This window comes from Petromyzon marinus, chromosome 40 (genome assembly GCF_048934315.1).
Source record: "Petromyzon marinus isolate PM22_M1 ecotype Great Lakes invasive population chromosome 40, UKy_Petmar_22M1.pri1.0, whole genome shotgun sequence".
Taxonomy (NCBI): domain Eukaryota; kingdom Metazoa; phylum Chordata; class Hyperoartia; order Petromyzontiformes; family Petromyzontidae; genus Petromyzon; species Petromyzon marinus.
In genome coordinates this window covers 6,819,997-6,839,439 of record NC_133706.1, presented here as the reverse complement: position 1 = coordinate 6,839,439, position 19,443 = coordinate 6,819,997, and the positions used below count along the sequence as shown (strand labels likewise).

The 19,443-nt window shown below is 53.0% G+C and overlaps 1 protein-coding gene across 4 annotated transcripts in view; it reads right to left on the bottom strand.

Annotated features, from left to right (window-relative positions):
• Positions 1-451: 451 nt before the first annotated feature.
• GFM2 (GTP dependent ribosome recycling factor mitochondrial 2) overlaps positions 452-19,443 on the bottom strand; it is a 37,954-nt gene continuing 18,962 nt past the window's right edge. For all 4 annotated transcript variants that reach the window (XM_032968537.2, XM_032968536.2, XM_076073069.1 and 1 more), the window contains 16 exons: positions 18,134-18,259; positions 17,387-17,475; positions 16,147-16,235; positions 15,073-15,133; positions 13,959-14,168; positions 13,055-13,135; positions 12,408-12,556; positions 11,762-11,902; positions 10,950-11,049; positions 8,938-9,142; positions 7,874-7,950; positions 6,047-6,185; positions 4,576-4,761; positions 2,811-2,926; positions 2,454-2,636; positions 452-2,103 (listed from right to left, as the gene is read on the bottom strand). In XM_032968537.2, the coding sequence (XP_032824428.1) occupies positions 1,978-2,103; positions 2,454-2,636; positions 2,811-2,926; positions 4,576-4,761; positions 6,047-6,185; positions 7,874-7,950; positions 8,938-9,142; positions 10,950-11,049; positions 11,762-11,902; positions 12,408-12,556; positions 13,055-13,135; positions 13,959-14,168; positions 15,073-15,133; positions 16,147-16,235; positions 17,387-17,475; positions 18,134-18,259 (2,078 nt within the window). In that variant the 3' untranslated portion in view covers positions 452-1,977. The remainder of the gene's footprint in view (positions 2,104-2,453; positions 2,637-2,810; positions 2,927-4,575; positions 4,762-6,046; positions 6,186-7,873; positions 7,951-8,937; positions 9,143-10,949; positions 11,050-11,761; positions 11,903-12,407; positions 12,557-13,054; positions 13,136-13,958; positions 14,169-15,072; positions 15,134-16,146; positions 16,236-17,386; positions 17,476-18,133; positions 18,260-19,443) is intronic.

The following is a 19,443-nucleotide window of genomic DNA, read 5'->3' as shown; positions in this document are numbered from 1 at the left end:
TACCACCGTGACGCGGTTCATGATGCCGATGATGTCACAGAAGCCTCGCGTTCAGTGGCACACGTGGGAACAAATCCCGACACTTAGCATCTCCAACTATTTTCGTGTTATCTACTTCGTAATCGAACCCATAACGGATGACTTTAAATAAAACAGCATGCTTGTGAAACGGCGCGTTTCTGCATTGGACACTGAACACATTCGTCAATAATATTAACGTTTTTGGGAAACGGCTCTTGTTCAAAGCATGTGCTCTGGTACCTATTTTTATTATATCATGATTTTTGTTCCTTTAAAGGCCAGTGTTATTGACGAATGTGTCGAGTTATTTTGTTTGTTTGTACCTGCGCACCCACTGCCAACGCAGCGTTATCAGATCATTTCCAACGGCAAACACAGGCCGAGTAACGCAAGTGTTATTTTATCTTTAAGTGAAGAAAATACACCAATGTTTGTCGACATGTTTTTTTTTTATTAACCACAATCCCACAGTACAAAGTTTGTTGCACTGCGCCGATCAACAAACCATCCGACAATTCCTTCACCGTGACACCCCGGCCAGGGCCCGAAAGAACCAAGAACATGAATCACCGCAGTCACGAAAGCTTTAAATCAAAAATTAAACCCCCGTCTCCCACCAACCTCCGCTCCATGGGTGATAAGGGGCCTTTCTCCTCCGCTGCCCCGAGGCTATGGCACGCGCTGCCCATTGAGATGAGATCCGCCGAGTCAATCGCCACCTTCGAACCTCATTTGTAAACTCATCTGCTCAAAAGGTCCTCCTCCACTCTACCGCCTCGTGTATTCCGTCCCTTGAATGCTTTCTATGCTGCTTTTATGTTGTATACATAATGCCGGGTTTTTTTCACGTCATAGTTTTTTTTGTTATAGTATTGAATACTTTTTTTTTACTGTTCAGTGATTTCAGCGTGGGGAAAAGCGCTATATGAATAAAATTCATTTTTATTGTCATCCAGAATGTGCCAGATACCATCGGATCTCGGAAGAGCACCATTAGATCTCGGAAGCAAAGCAGGCTTGGGCCTGGACGGTACTCTCATTGGTGGCCCTCGTGCACAAACAGGGCGCCATGAGACTGCGGAGATACGCCGACGGGGGCGGCAGGTGGTAGCGCAGCAAAATCCATCGTTGTGCCGCACTTCTACGCTTCCACATTTATGGTCCCCGTCTTCACCAGCCTGCGCTGACCAGCGTGAAGTACGGCCAAATAATCCCCACGACCAGTGTGGCATGGAGAGCTCCCCCATCCAGCAGTGGACTTGAACAAAGGCCCTTCACACATATATAGTATCTCTTTAAGTTCTCTCACCCGGTTAAACACTAAATCAACTGCAACTTGTGCATACGCCCTGACAGCAGTTTGTCTTGAGCCAATTGGCAGGTCCCCGGAGTGGTGGGGGTAAAGTGTGGGAACTCCCACCTCTGCCGATACGTCTGGTCACCTTGGAAGAGTAGGCCAAAGTAACCTGTTGGAGGGGGCTCCATAGAGGCTCCGTCTAGCGGAGGCCCCTTCCACCAGAAGTGGCATGAGAAGGAAATTGCAGGGTGGCGCCTTTGCCTTTACGGATAAGACAAAGATAGCCTCAACACACTTTTGGGGCAAGTGCTGTCAGTGAGCACCTATGAATGCCGGTGCAGCACAAGAGGGGTTGAGTGGCCAGCACCACGCCCGACCGTCTTTATCTTCCCAGTAATGATGTGTAAACACCGCACCAGGTACTCAGTGGAGACTGAGTCGACTTAGGGGAGGGCACAGGACCGGTTCAGATTATCGTCACCGGTGTTGGCCGTGAGTGGGAACCCAACTCGATGTCGCTGGATTCATAGGCGCAGCGCGCCAACCACCGCGCCACCACTCCCCACAATTTCACGGACGCCGTGTATAACGCAAGCTCTTGTCCTGCGCGCGCCTTGAAATCTCCCGTGCACCGGCAGACACGGGAGGAGGAGGAGGTCTTAGAGGCCGGTGAGTCGATGGATCAGCTGCTGCTGGTGCTGCGAGGTCATCGGCTCGTAGCTGGACAGCTCCAACGAGAAGGTGCCCGTCCCGGATGTCAGCGTGCGGATCGCAGTGGCATAGCCCTGCGTGTGCGAGCGTGCGTGCGTGCAGGATGCGTCCCGTGTTCGCACAAACGGAACAAACAGAGGAGAGGCGTGCGACAAGCTAATTGGCGCAAGCCTTCGAACGCACCCAGCGCTCTCGCGGGAAGGGTTGTCGGGCCGCGAAAAGCTAAACGGTGGCACTGCGAGTGGATCGTGAGCTGCCCGCACGTCAATATGAACCGGCCGGGATTTTTCTGCCTCCGCGCGCACACACACACACACACATTTTCCCCGGTCACCGCGCGCTCCTTGCTCCCCCGCCCCCTCCTGCCCCCCCCCCCCCCCACTTCGCCCCACTCACCCACCCCCCCTTACTGCCAAACGCTCACCATGGTCTCGGCGAGGGGCACGCTCGCCAGCACCACCTTGGAGTCGAGGCGGCTCTGGACGTCGCGCACGCAGCCCCTCCGCTGGGCCATGTCGGAGAGGACGGCTCCGAGTCGCGCCTCGCTCACCGACACCTCGACGCTCATCACGGGCTCCAGGAGCTGCACGCCGGCCTCCTTCAGCGCCTGCGGCGGCGCAGCGAGGAGAGACTTTATCGTGGGAGCCCCCGTCACGGGCAAGGCCCGGTGGAGCCGTACGACCCAGTGGGCCTTACCTGGGTATTAAAACAAGAAAAACAAACAAAAATGTATAACCGGGCCGCCAGAGGTGGGGTCGGGGGCGCCTGCGAGTGCACGCACCCTGTGCAGACACGTGGAAGCGCACGCGGCCACCACGGCCGGAGACGACCCTGGCTGCAGCGAGACGGACACGAGTTCCACCTCGACGTCCACCACTGGAAATCCCAGCTCGGGGCCTGCGAGCGCACGGACGGCACGCGCAAGTACGAGCGGCGGTCAAGGAGAGCAATCGGAGGAGGAGGAGGGGTGGGGGGGGGACGTGCGTGTTCATCATTGGGTTGCCACCTGTCCGGGGTTCTGACCTGAAACAGCCCGGGGAGGTGTCAGCCGTGTTCGGGTAGCAAGAGTGGATTTGTGCGGAGATCGGGTAGCGGTATTGCCGCGGTGAACCTTATTACAGTAATTCTAGATTTGGAGCTTTCGTGACTGCAAGGATTCATACTCTTTGGTTTTATTCGGCAAAGTCACGTAGGTAAAATAAAAGAAAACAATTAAATCGCGACGTTTCGGAGGCAACACAAGCTTCCGTCTCGGAACTGTGCACTTGACACAGATGTTCTGCTGTGACTGTTCCACCTGAAGACGGAAGCTTGTGTTGCCTCCGAAACGTCGTGATTTAATTGTTTTCTTTTATTTTACCTACGTGACTTTGCCGAATAAAACCAAAGAGTATTTTATTACAGTACACTGCAGCACGGTTTCGATAACAGACCTAGCGCTGACTCAGAAATGTCGCCGAATTTGGCCTGTGGAAAAGCTAACTCTTTTCAACTATTTTTTTTATTTTACCAGGTAAGGCCCACTGAGCTATATTGCTCCGTTTTGGAAGATACCTGGCCACAAATGATATATCAACGATGTGGCTTATCACGTGGAAATGTATGGCAGCCAGGTACTCTTCATGCATGTTTCTAAATGAGATCACGGAGAGAACATGCAAACTCCAAATATACAGGTGTCAAGATCGGGATCAAACCCACGACCTCCTGTACACCAGGCGAGGTAATTACCATATTGCCACTTTGGCAATCCTCGGAGTTCATCCCCCATTAGCCGATGGTAGTGATATAATAGTTTATAATGGGATCTTGTTTTTTGACAGTATCAATGAAAGATCCAATGATATAGCCGCTCACCCCGAGCTCTAAATGCTCTGATAGTGCCTTATCTTTCTAGTGTTCGCCTTTTGGTGTTCCCTGGTCTGAGACACCGGTGAGATTAGGCCATAAAGAAAGCCGTCTCTGGTATAGGCCAATAAGTTTCAAAGACAATGCCATATATAATAATCATCAGAGCATGTTTGTTTGCATGTTCACCACAAGTAACGTGTGTGGTTAATGCTGACTTGATTCCTTGAAAAAGGTTTCTGTTTGGTGTTTCAACATCTTAACACCTGCTTTAGTGCCAAAAAGGGGTAAAACCTATTCTTATTTTTCATAAAATAGTTTGTACATTCATAAAATATTTTCTGTCATTCACCAAATCGCCTGGAATTCTCCCCAATCTCGTCAAGGCTACCGTGTACAGCTCTGGTGTTTCATGCTGCGAAACTGTGCTATGGGCATCAGAGGGCATCGCAGTAAAACCCATTGGTTGATCCTCCATCAATCCACACCGACCAGTTCGGTGAAGTATTTATCACAAAACCCCAACGATCAGTAATGCATGGGGAGGCCCTCATCCAGCAGTGGATTGACAGAAAAACAGTACATGCACACCACATTATAGTATGAGGTCAATAGTGACTGTCCAATGGACAGACTGCCCCCTGCCATAGGAATGTGGAATTTCCACCAATTTTTTTTTTATGAAGGGAGACGCACACCTTGCTGCGCGCCGGCCTCCACACCGCTCCGCACCGCGTCGATGATCTCCTTCCCAGCGTGCATCGCTTGCGCGACCTTCTCGTTGACCTTGAACCGTGGGGTCACGCAGCCCTGGGGGCAGGGCCCCACGGCGAGCTCCACCACCACCTGGTGCAGCTTCTCCCCGAACGAGCGCTCCAAGGAGACTGCAACCGGCATCAGCGGCGGCAAAAACCGGGGCGGTTACATTCCGGAAGGGCCGCCCGTGGTTAATGCCGCGACTTCCGAATAGCACCGGTCCTGGCCCCCCCTTCCCCTTAAGTCGACACAATCTCAAAGTGAATACCTGCTGCGGTGTGTAGTAAACATCGCCAATGGGGAGACAAGGACGGTCGAGCGTGGTTGCTGGCCACTCACCCCGTCGTGTGCCGTACCGGCAATACGTAGGTGCTTCAGCGCTTGCTCCAAAAGTCTGTTGAGGCTGGCCATAAAGGAAGAAGGTGCCCACCTGCAAATTCCTCCTCAGGCCACTGCTGGCAGCAGAGCCTCCCACCTCTATAGAGCTCCCCCTCTAACAGGTTACTTTGACCTACTCTTTCACGGTTGGCTGCACGTACGGTGCGAAAGAAGTTCAACGTGCATACACGTGTACACATACAATGCTCAGGGGGGAATTAGCAATGAAATACGCGCAGCGGATGTGAGAAATCCCGTAACGTCATCGACGAGAAAAGCGAGAGGCCTGCCTAAGGGTGCCGGCGTCATGATTCAATTTAGGCAAATTATAAGAAAATTACTCGCGCATTACTTAACTGGGAAAGACAGAGCAATCGTCGCCTCGTCCTGCACCAACAGCAGGAGGCTTCTGAAAGGGTTTTGAGACTCGGTGAAGTATTACACGGGAAACGAGTGTAGGAATTGCAATAATTAAAAATACGTATGCTATGGAGTTCAATCACTGGCATACGGAGTAAATACACCCACTTAACATTGCGATGGTTACACCGGGCGAATGAATTAGTGAGTCTTGTGGATTAAAAACAATATCGCCCGTTAAAAATAATCATGACGTTGTTTCGCCACAGTCGAGGAATAGGCCCCCTCATCCAGCAGTGAATTGGCACGAGGCTACGAACAATGATTATAATAACTTATTTACTCGGGAAAGCCACTACGAGTCTGAAGACTCTTGTTCAGGAGGGTCCTGCGTTGGGATTGTTGGGCCAACACCAATGACACGGCGCGTCTTAGGCAATGGCAGCAAACCGGAGAACACATGGACGAATCCGATGCGAAAAAAGGAGGAGAGAACGCACACAAACCCGGCGGAGATCATACAAAACTGCGCGCAGAAAGGCGCCCGAGGCAGCAATCGAACCGAGACGCTTCTTGCTGCGAGGCACGAGCGTGTTATTGCTGCGCCACCCTGCCGCCGATCAATCGCCATCCGTGGTGGCCGTCACCACCGCGGCCATCCCGTCAGCGCCTCACCGCTTGCCGTGCCTCCTGTGCCGACGGTCTCCCTGTACGCCACTTGCAGCGGCCCCAGCGCCGTCTCGACGCCAAACTCGCGGCGGATTCGGTCGTGCACAATCTCCATGTGCAGTTCCCCCATGCCGCACAGGATCGTCTACTCGGCACACAGAGACAACGGTCCCCCACCGCCCCGTGAAGCTTGCAGAAACCGTTTGGTCCAAGTGCTGCTAGGGAGCACCCATCGAAGGCCGGGATGGCACAAGAGGAGGTGGAGTGAGGTGGGCAGCATCACACCCCGCATCAGCTGCTCATTTAAGGCCGAGTCGACCTGGGGGGGGTGGGGCCAGGACCGGTTCATATATTCGCCACTGTAATTCACCGGCGAGAGGGAATCGAACCCGAGCCGCCGGGTTCATAGGGCAGCGCGCCAACCGCTATGCCACCACTCGCCACTACGCACAAAAGGCAAAGATCCTCTCATGTGGGCTATATAGGCTGTTAGGACAAGTGCTGTAAGAAACTATTGAGGTCAGTACGGTGCGCGAGTTGATGGGTTCACACAAATTCGTTAAAACTCCTGACCCAAGGGGGTTTGAGGTCACCATTTTCTGGCTTGGCAGTGTGGCAGTACAAGTGGATTAAATTCCCTCTGTATTTGATCTGTACAGGAATCGAGCGTTTCCCCCCCACTCCTCAAATTCGTGAAGTTTTCTCCAGGTACTTCCAGGATTTCTCCCACGTGTATAAAACATACTCATGGAGTTGGCCAAACATCCCGAGTGTAGGGCCACAGAGCTTGGGTATTCGTTGGTAGCACGGGTCTCCGGCTGCCACCCCACTACGTGGTTTCCCGTGCGCCTCCGTGCGAAAAATTGGCGCTTGACACATTCTACAGCGTTTGTGAGGTTCAATTTTCATGACCGACATGCTATATAAAACTTATATATCAAGGTAGTGTGGCCAGCACCACATGCACCAGACCACCTTTGTCTTCTCCCTAGGCCAATTTGTTGACCGCACCAGTGGCTCAAGCAAAGTTTAGGCACTACACTGGCATCTCTTAAAGTTGGACTGATCAGAGAGAAGAGAATTTCCAAGCCAATTGATGTCAACCAAAGGGTCCTACATTAGGATGTTTGACCTAACCCTACACATTCACGGTTTAAAGAATGTATTCCTTTATAATTGTAAAATAAATGTAAACAAGTGAGAGAGCGTGTACGCTGGCAGAGCACGTGGGCATCCAAGGGCACGGGGTTCACCGAAATCCACACGATGGACGAGTGAAATAGATAGAAAATCGCCAGCGCACGACTGCACGTTCTACGCTTGCTAGCGTTGGCAAGCAAATCTCGTGGCCGGCTCGTGCGTGTGGTTTAATGGCGAAAAGCCGAACGCCGCATCCTGCTGGGCGCTGTTGAAATAACGGCACGGAAAGCGATCCGCTCAGTCTTTTTCCGGATTGTCTCATTTGCATGAGGTAGTCCGATCATCCATAATACAGGTGTTGTGGGTGAGATCGCATAAATATGAATGTTGTTAAACCCGCCACCACCTGACACAGCCGATAAGGTTTGTCAAGGAAACAAAACATTCGTGACTGGTACAGCACACCGGTGTGTTGGAGAGCAAATCCACAACATCGCCAGTCATTACAACTAGCTTCATCAGGGCGACAGCCAGATTTCGCTTACCCAGAATTCTGGCTTACTCGAGTCCGGCTTCGAGAGGTACGGCTGCATTTGACAATGACGTGTAACACGGGCGGGGGAAACAAACTGTGGGTTTCGTAGCTGGGTGCACTTAGTTGCCCGTTGGTGCGTCTCTCGCCCCGTCTCCCACCTGTCCAGAGTCCGGATCGACCTTCACCCTCAGACTGGGGTCCTCTCTCTGCAGGCAGGCCAGGGCGTGCTCCAGCTCTGCACACACACACACACGTACACATCGACAAGTCCGCCTCTTTGTGTGAAAATAACGTAAAAATCCATCCACCAAAAAAATGAAACTATGTATTTTTTACACATCCCATCAGCCACATGGCCTTCTCTGTGTGTGCGTATTTACACAAAGAATTTCAGCAGCACCGGTTCAACACAAGCAAACATCGGACCGGTTTCAACTTTCAGAGTCCCATCATCGGACATCTGCTTGAACCAATGCTGATACCAATGCCACTTAACGGCCAGAAGCGCGAGGCATATTGTCTGCTCCACACCAACGCGTATGATTATAATTTAGTGCTGTGTAAAATGAAAGGTGGCCGGGGTGGTTCAGGAGCACTGAGCCTGCACCGTAGAGAGACCCCCGTGGGGTTTTCCAGCTACGGATCAAAAACATGCACAGTGGAGAGTGGGAAAAAAAACCTGAAGAGTTTGAAGATACGAGCATGGCGAGGTGCAGGACCGGAATTCGATCGAGAGATAGCAGGGGGAGCAAACGTAAACTGGAGAGGCGTTAACATAAGCGAGCACACCCATGGGCCAACTCATATCGTCACGAGAAGGGACGATTGGCCGACGGAGCAGACTGGTGACGAGGTGGCAAAGGACACAGAGAGCGCGCGAGAGTGTTTGAACCGCCGCGGAGATGGAGTGACGAAATGGGCTCGTGTGCAGGAAAGAAATGGATTGTGGCATCGTGAGGGATGGATGAAGACTCGGCAAGGAATTCATCCAGAAGTTGAACAGGGAGACGCTTTTTTCGTATTACCTTTTACACTATTAAGAGAACAAACCCCCTACTGTCGAGAACGTGGTTCAACCACAGGTGGAAACAAGCCAGATTCTCATCGTTGCCGGCCCATCATTCCCGACACAAACATTAGTTTGAACCTCCTAACGCCACGCGGCCACATCGGCACTTTCCCTTCCTGCTCGTTGACTGCCTCCCTTCGCGCACACCCTTACCGCCCTGTTTGGCGATGGACGGCGCTTCGACGGTACAGAAGAACACGGCTTCAGGCACCTCGACGCCGGCTAGGACCGGCAGCTTGGACGCCCCGGGGTCCTTGTGGCTAACTTTGCCCTGCGTGGAGGTGGCGGCGGAGGAGGCGCGGCGAGAAGCGGCCTGCGCCGATGACTTGGACGCCACCAGCGTGTCCCCCGTGCCTGTCTGTGCGAGCACGGAAGGAGGGCGAGGTTGGGTCGGGTGGTAGGAGAGGCGCAGTGGTGTTCGGTATCGAGTGGCAGTCAGCTGTGTTAATGTCACCGGTGAGAAGCCATCGCGATAGCGAGTAGTTGGTAACCATGTGGCGTGGGGGGGGGGGGGGCGTTATAGATCGTTCGTGGCTCCCTGGTGGTCTAGTGGTTAGGATGGAGGAGGCTTGTGAAGGACGATGCTACTGGGTAGTTGGAGGCAGTCGCCCTCCAACAACAACGGAGGGCAGAGGAGCGACGCTCACAACAACGTGCAGAGTGCCGGCAGCTAAAATACAGCAAGTTTGCGCAGCTGGTGCATCTGCCAGTGATCTCAGTCAGTCAACCCATGGCACATGGGAATGTCCCATGACCTCCCGTCAGTGAGTATTCAACACTTCACGTAGCCTCAATGTGCACCTGGCCTGGCACAGGCACCGTGGTGACATCATCGTCACTTAGTGGCGAACGACGGGGATCGGTTGGCTAGCTGTTAGGATTTGGTGCTCTCACCCCCGCCTCCCGGGATCAATTCCCAGTCAGGGAAATACTAGTTTCCTGCACCACCGATGAGCATGGTTGGCTACGTACGGTGCGAAAGAAGTTCAACATACGGCACATCATCACACACACACAGAGCAATCCAGGGGTCAGAGCGGCAAGCAAACACAGCCAATGGTTTTCAAAAGTTAAATGAACCTTTCTTTGGGTCTTACGGTAAAGTCACGTCAATAGGTTCAAAGAAAATAACAAAAAAACTACGACGTTTCGATCGCAACACAAGCGGTCGTCACCAGTTAAAAAATGTAACTAGTCAACTTTCGTAATGGGAAGTTTATTTAATTTAATATTAATATAGGTTCTTGCGCCGATTCAATCTCTTCTGCCATGCAGTTGTTTTTTCTCCCATTTATATCTGGCTAATTGCTTCATTGTTGTACTGCGTTGTAGACTGTTCTCATTTTCAATTGACCCAGGCAACTCTTGCAAACGCGACTGTCCTGCACTCAGCTCAGTTCTCACTTCGCTCACAAAATCAACTTGAACCACCGAGTTTCTGGGTTCGAATTCAGGTAGCCGACTGTGATTAAACCAGGTTCTCCTTCACGTCATCAGAAATTCAGCCTTTTTATTCACGGGGGGGGGGCCTGAACTTTCCCACTTGCCCTGCTGCAGAGATTTCCATCAAGAAGCAACGAAACCAAAACTTGCAATTGCCAGTGGTAGAATAATTGCAATGTTAATTGAAAAACCTATTCAACGTGATACAGTATTTATTTTGTGCAGTCATTGGCGTTTGAGTCAAGCGCATGAGAACCCGGTTTATTCACGGGCAGTGGCTGAAACTTGGATTTGACCCTGGGATTTCCACGGTGCTAGCTCAACGCACTCCGCGCCCCAAGCCCCCTGGTCACCTAGAGAGCAATAGCCCGGCTACAGCGCGCTCGCCCCTCGTTGGCAGAGGGTTCGCGTTTCGAATCCGGCAGATGGCCCTGGTTTAATACTGCGGGTGTATTAATAATGTGCCGCAATTGAAAAAAATGGCACCGCAAGTTACCCATTGGGATTACACAAAGTATCCACAATCATCGCCCCATACTCGCAGACGAATTCCAACTTGCAGGCCTGGTGCCGAGTGACCCTGTGCCGCACAGGGTACATCTTCTGCCGGGGGTGCCCTTGGAACGTCGATTTATAATGGCTATATCAAGGCGCTTTGAGGTGACGGTGCACGCAAGTCAGCGCGCTACATAGATGCAAAGACCGTTGCTATTCAAACCCACCTGCTTAAGGCCGACCGCAATTGCGATATTTCCGGCTGACAGAGAGGAAAGCTCCACGTGTTGGTCAGCGAAGGGCAGCAGCAGTTTGTTCATTCTCTCCCTTCGACACACGCACGAGCACAACAGCCGTGGCCAGGTCAACAGGCAACGAGTGCAAAGGTCACCTCTACTGAAGTGCCCCGAGCCAGCAATGGAAATTCCACATCCCCGTGGTGGCTGGCAGTCTCTCAACAGGATGGACACACTTGCAGCAAAGTGGCAAGACAATTTTTTAGAACCTCAGAAAAACAACGATGACTGTAACAATAATTGTACTTTAACGAGTAAAACTTAAACCTCCTTGCCAAGAAGGTCCTCCATTGAGGTGTTTAGAAAGTTCTTCAAGTGTGAAGGCCTTCAATGGCAATGATGACGATGGCAAACACTACAGCGACGGCAATGAAGACGACAATGACGCTGCTGCCGACGACCACACGCATGACAACCCTGAGAGCCAGGATTTCGACCCGCGCCCTTTGGCCACACGTGTGTGTGCGTGCATGTTGAACTTCTGTCGCACCGTACATAGCCAACCGTGCCAATCGGCGGTGCGGGCGAAACACAACAAACTAAACGCAAATGAGTTTTAAATATAGACGATTTAAAAGCGCATGGCCTCCAGTGGCTTCCGAATATCGCAAGGGGCGTTCCAGACGGCCGCAGAAGGGCACGCGAAAGCGCCGCGCGACGACGCGGCGACCGTCTTCGCGCGATGGCCGGCAGCCAATGAGCCGTCGGCAAGCCCGAGGGGGGGGGGGGGGGGGGAGTCTCACGTGCAGTCCTTGTTGATGTTGAAGACGGACGACTGCGGCCTTAATGCCCCGGAGTAGACCCTCAGGAAGACCAGAGGCCCCCTCTGCTTGTCGTGCGTCACCTTGAACGCCAGCGCGCACGGCTCGTCGCCGTACCACTGCCTAGGGGCGCACGCGGGCATAAAAAAACAATTGCGCGCTTGTTCAGCCTCGTGGGAAACTTTCACCTCACCACGCAGCCCCGGCGCGGGTTTGGTGCCAGGGCAGGGAGCAGGGATGTTTGAGGGGAACCGTAGAAGTGAAGCACAACGATGGATTTCGTGGCGTACAGAGGCCCTCATCCAACAGTGGACTGGCTGTCCCCATACACTCCACGTCTCTACGTTCACCATGTACTCTCTCTCTCTATGAACCGAAAGGATTATTTCTCCCCGTACCACCATCTGGCCCACTGCGTTCTCTGTGCCGAAGTCTTCCAAGTGTCCCAAATTCCGGTCTGTTCTCGCATCTCCCCTGTGCCTCCCATCCGTCTCTGCTCACCCCCATCTTTCCCTCCACGTCCTCACTTATCCCAGCGTCTATCCCCGCGTGTCCCCCCCCGCCAATCCCCCGACGTGTCCCTCGTCTATCCCGCGTGGCCCCCGTGTGTCCCCACCGCGCGTCTCACAGGAAGGGGTGCTGGCGCTCGACCGGCGAGGGCAGGTAGTGCGTGACCGCGTCCATCAGCAGCTGCACGCCCTTATTCTTGAGCGCGCTGCCACACAGCACGGGCACGGCCGCCCGGCTGAGCGTCGCCCTACGCAGGGCCGTGCGCACCTGAGGGCGCCGTCGATCCGGCCACGCACAGAAGGGGCCGGGGGTGGTGGTGGAGGGGGGGCGGGACAGGGGAAGGGACACACGGAGCGGAACAAACGAACGTTCCGGCACGATTGACTTTAGGGGGGAAACGGAGCGTTGAGCCGAGAGAGGTATGCCGCAAGAACTAAGCTGGAGCAAGCGAGCGAAAACACCCAGAAAGGTGTGAATTGAAAGAGGAATCATTTTTTTGTTGTTTTTCGTGGAGTCTTCTTTTCTCTACACTGTGATTGTTTCCCACAATGTATTCGGATTGTGCTAACAGTATCGTGAGATGTGCAGGAGTGAGATGGACTGCGATATACCAGGACCACGATATATAAAAGAGTGGGAAGGTCTTCATCAAGAAGCGAACAGACCATGGATGATGATGATGATGAACCTTGTTCTGACCATTTTTACCAATGGCCGCTTTGCCTTGCGGGGGATGCGATGTTAAACTATATCGAGGCTACTCACGTGTTCGCTGGCCACGGAGGAGAGGTCGTCACTGTGCTGCCCTAAAACCAGCTCTGCGAATGCGTCATCTCCGTCCGCCAGCTGCACCACCACAACAACAACAACAAACAACAACAACAACCACATCAACGGCAATCGTCTGCCACGGGACGAAGAACCCATCTGGATCGCTCGCAGAGCAGTGCAACCCCCTTCGTGTTCAAGAACGGCCCACGGAAGCGGATAACACAGAGCTACCACTAAGATCCTTTACTGGGCGACCTTTCGCCCGCACCTCCGATTAGCACAGTTGGCTACATACGGTGCGAAAGAAGTTCAACACACGTACAGCAATGTAGGGGTTGCCACTTCCCCCATCCATTCTGCCACCGAACCACAAACAAGCAAGAAGGGCAGCCATAACCGGCGCCAACAATTGCCCAAGCTCTGTGGTCCTACATCGGGATCTATGGCCACGTACATCCGAGCCCGAAAAAAGACAAAGATCCTCCGTATAGCAGTAACAGACTGCAGGGGCAAGTGCTGTTAGCGAGCACCTATGAAAGCCGGCACGGCACACGTGAGGGTGGGTGGCCAACACATCGCCCGGCCGCCTTTGTCTCCCCGGTGGCGATGTTTACACACCTCATGTGAGTCAACCTCGGGAAGGCCCAGGACCGGTTCAGATAACCGTCAGTGGTGTTGGCCGTGAGCGGGAATCGAACCTGCGTCGCCAGGTTCGTGGCGCAGCGCGCGCTAACCGCTACACCGCCGCACGCACACGCGCACGAACGATGTGATAACAACTTGAGACGCAAGTTACGGGACGCCGATATCGCGTGAAAAAAATCCCATCGTGACAAAATGACATGGAAGGACTCCGCTGGCGTGAAAGCGAGGTGCCGCTCGCCCTCCACCGCCCCACCTGCTCCACCAGGGTCTTCCGCGCCTCCACGGCGCTCGGCCACAGCTCGGGGGTCCCCGCAGGGCTCAGCGTCGTTCTCTCAAACTCCGAGCCGTCGTCCCGTTCCGGATGCGCCCGCGATCCGGCCGGTCGCGCGCCCCCCCACGTGAACGCCTCCATGGAGACGACGTCCACGATGCCGCGGAACGTCCTCTCGGCGCCGACGGGCAACTGGCGAGGGGAGGGGGGCGCCGTAGGTGGTGGTGGGCGGGGAGAAGGGGACGCGGAGAGGAATTGGCCGCAGCACGTCGTCGCTTCCTGCCCTCTGCCGGATATCTCGCAGGCACCGGCGCGCAGGTGCCGCGTGCGGTTTTTTTCCCCAACGGGTTTCGCACGATGCGCCGGTTGGGGAACTGCGAGCGGCGGGTCGAGCAGAGCAGCGGAGGGGTGTGACGAGCCAAATTTGGTGCCGCCGTGCCGTGATGTTATCTCCCTCGCCTGGTACGAAGGAGGTCGTCGTGGGTGCGGTTGCGCCCCCAGACTCCTGTATATTTGGAGCTTGCACGCGAGGATTTTTCTCCGGGTCCCCCGCTTTTTTCCCCCCCAAATTTAGAACAAACGTGCGTTTAGAGTAACCGGCTGAAATAAATTTCCACTTAATGAGCCACTCCGTTGAGCTGTCATCTGTGGCCAGGTCGCTTCTGAAAAAGAGCTAATAGCTCAGTGAGCTTTAACTGTTAAATAAAATAGTTTAGTTTACTTTTCGATTTAAAGCTTTCGTGACTGCAAGGATTCATCTTCTTTGGTTCTTTCGGTAAAGTCACGTAGAATGAGAATAAAATAATAAATTGATAAAATAAAATAACACAATAATATTCTCACGACGTTTCGGCCACAACACAATTTATTATTTTCATCAATTTATTATTTTATTCTCATTCTACGTGACTTTACCGAAAGAACCAAAGAAGATAGTTTAGTTTACGTTTATAGGGTACAAATTTCTTATCATACGCTTTCAAACAAGTCTAGGGGGAAATTTTCCAGACAGAGAAACATGCATGCCTAGATACGTACCAAAATATAGATGAGCTATTCATTATATAGATGTTAAGCTCGTTAATCTATAACTAACCTGTATAATGAGAGGCTGGACTTTAAGTTTCTCTTTGATGGAGTCCACGGAGTAGGCAAAGCTGAGAAAGAAAATAATATGAATAGGAACACCAAGATGATGTCGTCGGTGACGTCAATAATGCGACCAAACCCCACAATCGCCTGCTGCCAGATAAAAAATAGTTAGGAGTTCCATTTCTACGGCGACAGTTCTGGTACCACCGCCACCACCACCTTAAGGTGTCCCCCCCCCCCCAAAAAAAAAAGTCAAAAGAGTGTCTCCCTGCTCTCAAATGAGCAGTGGGCGGCACCCATTGCCACTGACGGTGATAAACCAGTGATTGAAATTCCACATTCCTATGACAAGGACCAATCTATCCTCAGGATGACCACTGCTAACATTGAACAAATAAGATGCAAATCATTTTTTACCAATGCCAAAGTGATGACTAATAGATGATGACTAATAGATGATGATCGGTTTAATATCAGCCATGGCACCAAGGAGCGCGGAAGGCTAACGACTGCCCCACCGTTCCACCCCATCATCTCTTTGCTAATTTTCATCTCCGACGTGCAACCGGGGTCACGTCACGGCATGAAGGTTTAATTCAGAGCCCTCGCAGAGCACGCTGGTCCACGGAAGCGGATACCGCAGAGCTACTTCTGAGAACTCCGGTCCGCGCTTTCCCACTCGCTCTGCCACTGAGAGTAAAGTCCGTGTCGCGTCAGTCAAACCGATGACTTTAATTCTTTAATTGAGACAAAAAATAAATGAAAACCCAAGTTGATTGCGATTGTGGGTTTTTTTTTTCTTTTTGTTTTTCCGTGATGCCACTGGTGAACAGGCTACAGCCACGGGACTCGCAACACTCGAGAAGCCGGTTTAATCGCTGGCGGTTGAAACCCGGATTCGAACCCAGGTTCTCATCATGGGTGCCCGGCTCAGTCCTGCGATCTCTTGAGCCGCCCGGCCACCTCACGACGCTTCACACTGCGACAATGAACAGGAGACATGGTAGGGTGGGGTGGAGGGGTGGCACCGATGCAAACCTTGAATCACAGTCTGGACATGATTTCCGGGGGGCCTCACCTGGCTCCCAGTTTGTCCATCTTGTTGAGGAAGCACAATCGAGGAACCTCGTAGCGATCAGCCTGTCGCCAGACGGTCATCGTCTGAGCCTGCGCGCACAAAACGGATGCTTCGGTGATCCCCGCTGCAAGGTCGAGGAACTGAAAACACCCCGCAAGAAGGCCGTCATGTTGACAGGCGGGCGGGTGGCACAGGGCTCAGAGCTGACACCCCCTGGGTTCAACTTCAGGCAAGCCTAACCTTACCCTACCCTCGAAACCCCAACGTAATATTATCGAATGTGCATTATAATTTTTCTATGAGCGTCATGTAAATAAAGGGGGACCAGGTGCTGTCAGAAAGGACCTCTTGAAGGGCCGTCAATGCGCACGAGTTGATGGTGCGTCCGGCACCACGCCACGCCGTCATTGTCTCCCCAGTGCTGACGTTGACGCACAGCACTGGGAACTGGTTTGAGGCCGAGTCGATGTAGGGGAGGCTCAGGAACGGTTGGAATACAACGTTTCACCGATGTCGCGCATCGTCGCCAGGAATCGAACCCAGGCGGGAGAACTGCAGTGCCACTTTGTGCAAACCAATAAGCCACTGCTCCCCCAATAAGCATTTTCACACACCGATTGAACTAACGCAACAACAGCCGCCATTCGCCACTAAGTAGAGGTGACGTCACTACGGCGCCTGTACCAGGCCAGGTGCACTTAGAGGCCATGTGAAGTAGTCCCAAGGCTCGCTAACAGGTCACGGGACGGACCCAGGTGGCACGGGTTGACATTCTGACATGACTTGTCAGATGCACCAACAGTGACCCCTACTATGCCAACTTGCTGTATTTTAGCCGCCCGGTGCTCCGCTCATTGTTTTGAGCGTCACTCTAACAAAGACAAAGATCCCCCGTATAGCCTTAACAGACTGTTGGGGCAAGTGCTGCGAGCACCAATGAAGGCCGGCACGGCACACGAGGGGGTGGGTGGCCAACACCACGCCCGGCCGCCTTCGTCTCTCTAGTGGTGATGTTTACACATTGAACCAGGTACTAATTTAAAGGCTGATTCAACCTAGGGGAGGCCCAGGACCGGTTCAGATAATCGTCACTGGTATTGGCCATGAACGGGAATCGAACCCGTATCGCCAGGTTCGTAGCGCAGCGCGCTAACCACGACACTACCGCTGTTGCACATGCACACTCACGCACACTCACACACACGCACACTCACGCACGCAAATAAACACAAACGCCCACCTCAACGCCAGCAGAGGCGTCAAACACGGCCACGGCACCGTCCAGCACGCGCAGGCATCGTTCAACCTCCACCGTGAAGTCCACATGCCCTGCAAACAACACAACACAGACACCCGACTCTTACTGTTTGGCGGCAAGACAATGTCCGTTCGGTACCGGGACTGGTTTACTGAGAAAATCGATGGGGCTAAGCACCGAGTTATGGAATCCCCATCAAAGCATGCTGCTGTGTCCTTGAATACGTATGTATGTTGAACTTATTTCGCACAGAACGTAGTCAACCGTGCTAATTGGGAGGTGTGCGAGCGAAGGACAACAAACTAAACACAAAAAGCAGTGAACAAAATAAATAAGTTTCCAATCTAGTTATGAAAAGTGCATAATTCCAGTGGCTTCCTGATATCGCAACGAAGAGCGTTCCAGACGGCCGCAGAAGCGCATCTGAAAGCGCGCGATGCGGCGACCGTCTTTTGTTCGATGGCGAGCCAAAAGCCGCTGCGAGGATGACCGGAGTTCACGTGACGGTTTCTGCTCCTTGACGAGATCAGCAAGGTACCGTGGTCCGTTTGCGGCAAGCACTTTCTGTGTGTGTGTGTAATAAGTTCCACCTCATGACGTATTCGTTCGGCAACCGGAAGCCAATGCAGCTCCGGCGAACACCCCGGACGGGCAGCAACACCCACGGCGGCACGTGCCACGGAATTTTGTAACACGCTGCAAAAAAAATCCGACGGCGCACAGGCTCACCGGGGGTGTCGACGAGGTTGATGCGGTGGCCGCTCCAGTGGAAGGACACGGCGGCCGACTGGATGGTGATGCCTCTCTCCCGCTCCTGCGCCATGAAGTCCGTCACCGTGTCGCCGTCATCAACGTCTGCTCGCCCGGAGCGGAATTCAAAAGTCAAACAGAGGAAAACGCATTTGTCAGCATTTTCGCCATCGCTTTCGTGTGCTCGGCGGAACATTTCCGTCCGAGTGTCGACTGCAGAGGGGAGGGCGCAGGGCAGCAGCTCATCGGCCGAGCAACCCAGCCTGCCGCTAAAAAATGTAACGGTCCGGCCGCGCTACATTTTTCACTCTCAAGAGTACGCGGACCCCCCGCTCATACGCAACCGACCCCGATTCGCACTCGCGCTTTGTGACTCGTACTTTCGCTACTCACACGGGGGGGGGGGGGGGGCGGGAAGCGAGGAGCCAAATCGTTCTGCCGTTACGCGAACGTGGCTTTTACGGCGTGTAACTGTCTCGCCTGCACAAGAAACGAGTCCAAAACCATCGCTAGCTTTCTAATACAGTGTCGATAATATAGTGTTAATAATAATCGAGAGTTCTATCTGACCCGGATGCTATCGATGATTCGTGAATCATGTACTGCACAGTACAATTAAACATTTACGTACATTTGCATACATTTTATATAGACACTCTTACATTGTATATCTACACTCGTATAGGCGAACCCCAACATACGCGAATAAGCGCTTATGCCGGAGTACACGGAACCTAACCTAATGCTGTGGGACAGCATTGCTGTTGTTGTTGTCGTCCTATTGAGAGAAAGGCCCCCGTCATAGAAATGTGGAATTTTCACCACTAGCCCAGCGGCCGCTGGTGCCAATGGGCGCTGCCCAAAGTTGATTTGAGCCGACCGTTACGTTGACGTCTACATGGACAACGATGACCAGGGGGTGGCAGTGAAGCAAAGGGTTCCATCTGTGAGTGAATGTGAGTGTGGTATTCAACGTGTGTGTCTGTGTGTTAGATGTAGGGGAGCGGTTAGCGCTACGCTGCGCAATTAACCTGGCGACCCGGGTTCGATTCCCGCTCACGGCCAAAACAGTGACGATTATCTGAACCGGTCCTGGGCCTCCCCTAGGTCGACTAAGCCTCAAATGAGTACCTGGTGCGATGTGTACACATCGTCACTGGGGAGACAAAGGCGGCCGGGCGTGGTGTTGGCCTCCCACCCCCTCGTGTTCCGTGTCGGCCTTTATAGGTGCTCGCTAACGGCACTTGCTCCTACAGTCTGTTAAGGCTACACGGGGGATCTTTGTCTTT